Source organism: Arachis ipaensis, chromosome B2 (assembly GCF_059453495.1).
Source record: "Arachis ipaensis isolate K30076 ecotype BB chromosome B2, ASM5945349v1, whole genome shotgun sequence".
Taxonomy (NCBI): Eukaryota; Viridiplantae; Streptophyta; class Magnoliopsida; order Fabales; family Fabaceae; genus Arachis; species Arachis ipaensis.
In genome coordinates, this window is record NC_142437.1 from 115,187,123 (window position 1) to 115,196,930 (window position 9,808).

A 9,808-nucleotide genomic window follows, 5' to 3' on the forward strand; every position below is an offset into this window, starting at 1 on the left:
CTTAATTGAAAAAAATTTAATGTATAGAAACCCAACTGAAAAGAAAAAAAGTATAGAGACCTAATTAAAAATTCGATAAAACTATAGGGACTTGCATAGTAATTAAACCTAATTTTAATACTTTCTGAAAGTTGAGACCGAAATCCGACTCTTTCTTTCTATTTGATTTTTGTATTTCTGTTTCAAAAATAAAATTCAAATGCAACTTATTAAATATCCTGAAAGATGCATTTTTAGTATATTAGAAAAGAAAGTGATTATCATTGTGAAAAACGGATAGTAGCTCTTATTGCAAAGGTTCCGTTCATTGTTATGATTTTTAAATGAGAAAAAAGAGAGAAAAAAAAAAAGTCACAAAGTTAGCTGAATGTAAAAATAGAAGGCCAAATTACTTAAATTATTTCAATATTATAGTAGGCTGAAATTTAACTAAAGACGTTCCTACCAAATTACATTTATTTTATGCCCCAATTATATATACTATATAGCTACCATTCATTCATTAATTACTCCCATATGATAATAATTCTTGGCCCTAAGATAAAGAGGATTCTTTTTGCTATGAACAATCCCTGGTTTGACTTCATTATTATCCAAGTCTTCCATCCCAATTGGAATCTCCCAATCAAACCAAAAAAGAAGATTAGCAACAATAATCTCCACCGTTGCAACTCCCATATTCAATCCAGGGCAAATTCTCCTTCCAGAACCAAATGGAATCAGCTCAAAATCTTGACCCTTAAAATCAATTGAACTTTTCAAGAATCTCTCAGGATAAAACTCTTCTGGGTCTTTCCAAATTTCAGGATCCCTTTGAATTGCCCATGCATTAACATACACTAATGTCTTGGCTTCAATTTCATATTCTCCTATTTTGCATGCTTCATTTGTTTCTCTTGTTAATAATAGTGGTAATGGTGGCACTAATCTAAGTGTCTCTTTTATCACTGCCTTAAGATAAGGTAGAACATTATTATTATTATTTCTTATTTCATCTTCATCAACAAAGCCTTTGCTTCCAAAGAAGTTTCTAACTTCTTCTTGAACCTTCATCATTGCTTTAGGGTTCTTCATTAGATTGGCCATGGCCCAAGTTGATGTGGCAGCACTTGAATATGTCCCTCCAATAAGTATGTCCTTCAAAAAAAATAATTGGTTGATAATAAATAATTAAATATAAAAAATTATATTTTCTTGTCGTTTACTTCATTATTGATAAGATACATAAATTATGATATTTTCAATTATTGAACCTAAGTGATATAAATGTGGCGACATACATTAGCCAACCTATAGCTTCTAATTGTGGTCCATTTTTAATTAAATCATGAGATAAACCTATTGTGATGTGAAAATGATATTTAAAAATCGTTACATAATTTAATAAATTTAATTAAATTATCATCTAACAGTTTTTAAAATTAGAGGAGGTCTAGGAGGACAGCATTTTCATTATTAAAATTTTGTTAGTACTTAACTATTAAAAAAAATAAGTAATTCCACATTAAATATAATTTCATACTATTAAAATATTCATGATGACTAATTGATGGTTACAAATTACAAAATCTTATGACCCATAATATTTCTCTCTCAAATATCAATTTCGCATGAAAACAATTATAGGTAAATGTTCACTGACGTACTTTCATTTGTTTTATGTTACAATGTGACATATTAATTGAAAAATATTTTATATATTTACTTTTTGTTTCATACACTAAATTAATAAACATAGCTTACTAGATGGAATCTAAATTTCACAATACTAATAGATGAATTTTACATGTATACTTAATAATAAAAAAATGATAAAAAAATATTGTTTGTTTTTAATATTTTCATAAATTTTAATTATATCAAATTAAATATTAGAGTTAAGTACTGAAATCGTTCCTAAGGTCTGGGGTGAAAATTAAAATTGTTTCCGACTTTTTTTTGTTATTAAAATCATCCTCAACGTTATAAAACGTTATAAAATCGTCCTTTTTCACTTCAATTTTATTTTTTTTTACCATATTACCCTTCATTATTAATAAAAATAATTAAAAATAATATTAAAAAATTAAAACAACTCCCCCCACCCCCCACCCACCCTCAATCCTCAACCCTCACCCCTCACCCCTCCGTAATTCCCTCACTCCCTCACTCACCCTCCCGTAACCCCCTCAACCCACTCCTTCACTCCCACCCCTCAACCCTCAACCCTCACCTCTCCCTCATTCCCTCACTCCCTCACCCCACTCTCTCACTCACCCTCCCGGCGGCGTTTTTCGGCGGCAGAGGCGCGGCGGTGGCTGAGCACGGGTTTTCCCTCTCTCTCCTCTGCTCCCGAGCTCTCTCTCTCTCCTCAGATCTCGCTTGCTCTCTTTCTCCTCTGGCTCTCTCTTCCTCCAGCGACCACCACAACCACGGCGCACTCAACGGCGGCAGCAGTTCGGCGATGGATCAACAACGACGACGACGAATCCCTTGCAGCAACAGACGCAATAGTGAACAGCTCATCCTCTCACTTGCGCTCTCTCCTCTCCATTTCGGGCTCGATAACGGTGGCAGTTTTGCGGCGAATCTTGGGGGAGGGAAGGGAAGCCGGCGCTGCTTCTTCTTCTGTGATTGACTGCCTCTGCTTCTCCTTCTGCTTCTGCTTGAACTTTTTTCACTGGCGAAGAAAACGAAGATGCTATTCTCCACTGGAGACGGTGACCTCTTCGAGTCTGACGATCGGAGCTACCTGAGCTCCGGTGTCCTCGTCCTCGCCGGCAGGAGCCTCCTCCCCTTCGCGGTGCTCGGCTTCGATGTTCGACATGCTGAGATTTAAGAACATGAACATCATTTTTTTAATTCTTTTTAATTTCTGTGGTTGTTGATTTTGGATTTGAAGTGCAATTGATGATTGTTGAACTGTTGTCAAATTTAAATTTGTTAGTGATTTATTTTGCTGAATTTGTTATTGTTCAATTTGCTGGATTTGTTGTTGCTGGTGAAGAAGAGAAAAAGAATTGTTGTTGCTAGATTTAGTTGTTGTTGTTGTTGAAGGAGAGAAGAAGACTTGGGATTTTTTGGGTGGGAGAGGGGAAGGAAGGGGAAGTTTGCAAAGAGCAGAAGGATGGGATATCAAGATCCAAGGCCAGTGAGTGTGGCGGAGGAAGGGGTGGAAGAAGTGAGAGGCGTTAAGGGGTCAAGAATGGAGTTGCTGGTGGCGGAGGAGTAGAGGAGAGAGAGTGCAAAGGGAGGGTGGCGGTGTTGAAGTTGAACAAGAAGAGGAAGAAGCTGGGTTTTCTCACTGGGAAGAGACATCGGAGGTGGGGTCGGGGTGGGGGAGGAGTTTTTTGTTTTTGTTTTTGTTTTTATTTTTTATTTTTTTATTAATAGTTAAGGATAATTTGGTCAAAAAATAAAATTGAGATAAAAAAAGGACAATTTTATAACGTTTTGTAACGTTAGGGATGATTTTAATAACAAAAAATGGTCGGAGACGAATTTGATTTTCGCCCCCGACCTTAGGGACGATTTTAGTACTTAACCCTAAATATTAAAAATAATTTTAAAAAAATTTGAAAAAGAAAAATTAAAGAGAATTTTATCCTAAATTAGTATACTAGATAAATTAAATACAATACTCAAATTGAAACAATCTAAGATATGATTATAAGTGATTAGTAGTTTTATTGCTTTATAAATAATCTCACGGAAAATTTGATACCAAATAATATTTTCACAGATTTTCAAATCAAATTTCTTTGAAATTAAGAAGATATATAGAGTACGTAAATTAAAAAAAAAATGTGTAAAATAACATTACATACCATTAGCACAGCTTTGATGTGATCATAAGTGAGATCAAATGGAAATGACTGCTCCTTATTATTCTTCAGCTTCAATAAGACATCAATGACATTTTCTTCTTCTTCTTCGTCATCAGATTTTTGTCTCTTTGGATCAAGGTGTTGGTTGACAATTTCTTGCAAGAATGCATCAAATTTCTGACAACTTCTTTCAAGAAGAGAATGCATACCTCTAAGTTTATCAATCCACCCCATGAATGGAACATAATCAGAAACAAAGAATGCTCCTAACAAAGCTTGAGATTCATTAAGCAAACCAAGTAACCTCTTAGCAACAATAATTCCTTTATCATCTTTATAGCTTCTTCCAAAAGCAATTCTATAAATTATAGTGTTGGTAAGTGACAAAATTGCATCATTCAAATTTGTCACACTTTTAGAAGAAGCTTGTATTGATATCTCCTTGATCATTTGATTCACCTCAAATTGGCGTATAGAGGAGAATTTGGAGACACTACTTGAATTGAGGAAATGGGTAATACAAATTTTCTTGATTGCTTTCCAAGAATCATTGTATGCTGAAAATGCAATTTCAATCCTATTGTAGGAAATTTTGTTTTGGGCAAGAAAAGAAGGCCTTCCACAAAATTCAATGTCATGAGTTTTCAACACTTCTTGGGCCATTTTGGAATTGGATACAACAAGACATGGCCTTAAACCTAGTTTGATTGAGAACAAAGGACCATATAATTTTGAGAGCTTCCATAGTTGAATATGAAGGGTAGGAAAATGAAATTGGTGAAGGTTTCCAATTATTGGAAGGCCTTTAGGACCTGGTGGAAAGGCTTTGTTCTTTTGTTTTTGAAAGAAGAAGAGAAACAATGAGAAAGGAAGAGTTAGGAATAGAATTAAGAGCAGGGGGGACACCATTTTGGCTCCTGACTAATAATGATTATGAAAAGTTATTATTATTGATGCTTTAATTTCTTGCTTGAGTGTTTAGAAATTTATAGAACAGCATTAGGACCACAAATTTTAAATTATTATTAGACTGTGTGACCTCAAATATCTTAGAGGAAGCGACAATCCAAATCATAGAAGACGCTCTACAATGTGATTGAAAAGTAAAGGGAGAGGTGGCATCACTGTAGATACCAAACAACATAAAACAACCTCAACCAAAATATATGAAGGATCAAATATAATACAACACTTAAAAATAAAACACCATCTATCATATTCATACTCATAAAAATGATTGTGAGATAGATTAATACGTACTTTAAATATTCGTAATGTAAAAAATTTAAGTATTATTTAAAAGTTATTAATTTATAAAATAATATTAAAATTTCAAATTTTAAATGAAAAAAATTTAAAAATCAAACTTAGAAAACTAAAAATAGCCAGAATCTTCTATTTTTAATTTTATTTAATAAGATGAGCAATGTTATTTATTATCTTTTCACTCGTCTTTTTTTTTTACTATAATATTTATTGTATATAAAAGTATTAATTGTATATATTAAATAGCATATTATAATCATATACATTTATCAATTTATATTTTTATTAAATAAAATACACATAATTTATATTTATGTTATTTAATTTATATTATAATAATAAAATCATATTTCTTATTTAATATGTAACATCCATAAATTCATATATATAATTTTTATAATTAACAGGATATTTATAATTAATATTATTTAATTTCAAATTATGTATTATTGTATATTTTAAATTATTTTAATATTTTTTAAAGACATTATATATTTAAATTATCATATAATTTTTTAAATTTCCGTCCTCGATAATTTAAAAATTTGTTTTATGTTTTTCAAAGTGGAATGATTTATTCTAGTTTTTTAATCACATATGTTTTCAAATTTTACCATAATTGAATTTGAAAAAAGAATACCAAATATTTAAATTAATTTATTCAATTGACAAATTTATTCATAACATTTATAAATTCATACAGATAACATCTATAATTTTATATTAATAACATCCATAATTTTGTACTCATAATATTCATAATTTCATACATATAATGTCTATATAATAAACAAATTTTTACAATTAATATTACTACATTTTAAACTGTGTGTCTTATTTATATTTCAAATTATCTCATATATACACTAATGGTGATGATTTTAATTATTTTAATATTTTTTATTTAATATTCATATGTATGTTTATTTATTAATTTTAACATGATGAGTTAATAATTATTTTAAAAAGTTTATTTCTTAATTTTTTTATATTTTATATTTTTATTTTATAATAGTCTATATGTAAAATATGAGTAGTTGTATAGTAGAAATTATTAAAATTTTTTAATTTAACGTCATCCATAATTTTATACGTATAACATCTATAATTTTAAATACATAATATTTAGGGGTGTCCATGGATCGGATCGTATCCGCAGATCCGCGGTAAATATCCGCATCCGATCCGAAAATGGCGGATCCGATCCGATCCGCAAATTGATTGGATCGGATTGGATCCGATCCGCACCCTTTGCGGATCGGATCGCGGATATCTGTTCTACATCCGCGTATCCGATCCGCGGATCCGCAGATCCGCACTATAATAATTAATTAATAAATATATATATATATGTTTGGTATTATATTTACTTGTTTGTATGTTTTAGTTAGTAATTATTATTTATATATTGTATTATTTTATTTTTTTTTATTTAGAGAGAGTTTGATTAAAAATATTTTAGGAATAAATAAGTTTAAAAGTATGAAAGAAATATTTTTATCGAATTTTTTTACGTAGAAATATGATTAAAAAGAGAAGGTTTAATTATGCGGATATATCCGATATCCGATCCGATCCGCAAATGTGCGGATCGGATCGGATCCGGCACTAAAAAGTGCGGATATCATATCCGATCCGATCCGATGAAAATTGTGCGGATCGGATCGAATTTTCGGCCATATCCGATCCGATCCGATCCGATCCGCGGACACCCCTAATAATATTTATAATCAATAAATTGGTGCTAATTTATCATTTATTATTTTATTTTGCAGGTCACAAACTAATAATTTTGGTCGTTTTTTATTTTTAATAAATAGTGACCGATTAAATTTAAGATGTTTTTATTTTTTATAAAATGTGTTGAGGTGATTTGAATTTTTTTAGGGTTAAAAATATAAGAATTTAAAATTTTTATTTGAGTGAAATTATAAAATTATGAATGTAATAATGAAAGAGAGTTTTTTGGAATTTGATTTACATTAAATTTGGAATGGATTTTTGGTATAACTAAATGAGAGAAGATAGTTATAAAGAGAAATTAATTGTGTCAATTAAGTTAGGAGAGTAATTTATATTCTTTTAGTGCTTGTTTGAGTGTCGTTAAGTTGATTAAAAAATCTCTTTTTTCAATAAAAAATATCATTATTTATTTTTAGCGTATTTGACAAATTTCTAATAGTAAAAGTAAAAGTACTAAAAAAATAAAAAATATCTTTTTTGAGAAACTATATTTTATATCTTTTTTAAAAAGATATTTTTCTTTAAAAAAATATTTTTTACATAATAAATAAAAAAATTATTTTTATATTATTTTACTCAAATATAATTAATAAATAAAAAAATTTTTATATGAGATATTCAAACATAAAATTATTTTTATTTTTTTAAAGATTTTTTTACAAAAATAACTCCATTTTTTTTAAAAAACTTATCGAAATAAATTTTTATAAGTGTAAGTATTATTAATTATGTATTTTTATTTATTGTCTATCATATTTTTTGTTGCACATAATTATTTAATTTTAAAATATTATTAGACTGTGACCTCAAACACCTTAAAGGAAGCGACAATCCAAATCATGGAGATCGCTCTACAATATAATTGAAAAGAAAAGTACAATTATTATCTCATATTGTTCGAACAACCTAAATAATAGGTTAAAAAATTTAATTTTAATTTTAAAAATAAAAATTTTAATTAATTAAGTTTAATTATAATTATAATTTTTTATTTTTGTTGTAATTATTTTTTGTAATTGTTACTGTCGTTGCTGCTGTATGGCGATTCTGGCTCGTTATTTGTTTTTTTATTAATTAAGTTCAATGTTCATTTTACTATATATATGTATGTAGATGGTTCTTTTCATTTTAAAATGGATATTTATTTGGGTATATGATTGGTATTTTACTTGATTTGCTTGATTTTACATACACATGTTTCGCAGAATGTTCATTTTATTATATATGCGAATAGTTCTTTTCACTAATATGTAGATGTTTATTTAGGTCATACCATTTGGATAAACGAAACAAAGCGATATACAATGAAAGTGGCGAAGACACGACGCAACAGTGTAGAAGCAAGGACAGAGATGTAGTGTTAGAGCAGTGATAGAATAAGGCCTCTGACTCAGTGATGGTGCGACGTTACGTAAGGAAGAAGAAGGAGTGCAACGGAAGAAGGTGCAGCAACAGCATCAATTGCAGAGAGCATAGAGACAACGCGACACATGGAAGAAGAAGGCACCGTGACGGTGCGGGGTGTTGCTTCTTCAGATAATGATGGCGATGGTGAGATGCGTTGATGACAACGCGATAAAGAAGGAAAAAGTAAAGTAGTTGCGGTAAAAAAAGAGAAAAATGGAAAGTGAAAAGCTAAAATTATAATAGATAAATGAAATAGAATATTTTTTATTTTAATAGGCCTAAAATACAACTTATTATTCACGTTGTTTGCACCCTATATTATTTACCTAGCAAAACTCTGTAATAAAAATAAAAGTAGTTGAGAAAAAAAATTATTTGAGAACTCTATTTCCAAAATATACAACTACTTTATAATGATCAGAAATGATTTTGACTATAGGCATAATGAAAAAGATGTGCGTGAAAAGAATTATAGGTGAATAAAGTGGTGCTGAATAAATTTGATGACAGTCACAGATTCAACTTATACAGGAAGCAATCAATTATATTGTGAGAACATATACCATATAATATGGAATAATATTACATAATTAATAAATATTATTATTTTTAGTTAGTATTTAGTCAATATTAATTTATATTTATATTTATAGATATTTTATACACAAAAAATATATAATTTATATTTATATTATTAGAGTTTTACATATATAAATTAATATAATTTATATTCATATTTTTTAAAATTTATATATATAAATTAATAAAAATTATTTATTAAAAATAATTTAATATTTATACTGACCAAATAATAATAAAAAATATTAAAAATTATTGGGCTCTAAAAATTACTCTAGAATATATTCATTAGGTGATTATTCATGTGTAATATAATATAAGGATACAAATAATATTAGATATAGCGACAATATATGATACATTTTTGGTGTCATAACTTACCGTAATGTTTCCACTAATTAAGTCAAGATGTAACATAAATTAAAAAAAAAATGGCACTGTGAAAGGAGACGGTCCTAATAATTTAATAGAAAATGCTATTTATTTGACTTACGAATTTGATAATAATTTTCCACTTTATAAAATAGAGATTTTTATAGCTATTGTCTAATAAGATAATTATTTTATAGTTATATTTTGCATACATAAAAATTAATTATAACTTAATTATTATATAAAATATATATTAAAATACATAATATATATTAAAAATAAATTAAATAATATATATTTATATATATAAATATATAGTAGCTAATTATGGGTGAAGGTTTTCAATTATTGGAAGGCCTTTAGAATCTTGCGAAGTTTTTGTTGTGTTCTTAGTAGCTGTGTTTGTTGAAAAACAAAGAGAATAGCAACAATAATGTTGAAAGGGTTAGATATGGAATTAGAAGAAGTGAATCCATTATTGTGTGGCCTATGTGAGATATTATGAGTTTATATTATTCACATACACCTATTTATAACTCTAATATATATGGATATTCTATCCCAATGCAACAGTTCTTAGACTCTCAGAATCAGGCTCGAATCACTCCCATCTTCTCTTAGACTCTAATTCGAGA

The 9,808-nt window shown here is 28.6% G+C and overlaps 1 protein-coding gene across 1 annotated transcript; it reads right to left on the reverse strand.

Annotated features, from left to right (window-relative positions):
* Positions 1 to 388: 388 nt before the first annotated feature.
* Positions 389 to 4,757, reverse strand: LOC107625903 (6,7,8-trihydroxycoumarin synthase). The gene is made up of 2 exons (XM_016328635.3): positions 3,807 to 4,757; positions 389 to 1,137 (listed from the first exon to the last, which is right to left on the reverse strand). The coding sequence occupies exons 1-2, from the start codon at positions 4,713 to 4,715 to the stop codon at positions 496 to 498; spliced, it is 1,551 nt and encodes a 516-aa protein (XP_016184121.1). The 5' UTR covers positions 4,716 to 4,757; the 3' UTR covers positions 389 to 495.
* Positions 4,758 to 9,808: the final 5,051 nt, after the last annotated feature.

Coding starts and splice junctions, on each gene's coding strand:
- LOC107625903 (XM_016328635.3), bottom strand. CDS start 4,715: ATGGTGTCCCCCCTGCTCTTAATTCTATTCCTAACTCTTCCTTTCTCA. Junction 1,138..3,806: donor ACATCAAAGCTGTGCTAATG/GTATGTAATGTT, acceptor TTTTTTTTGAAG/GACATACTTATTGGAGGGAC.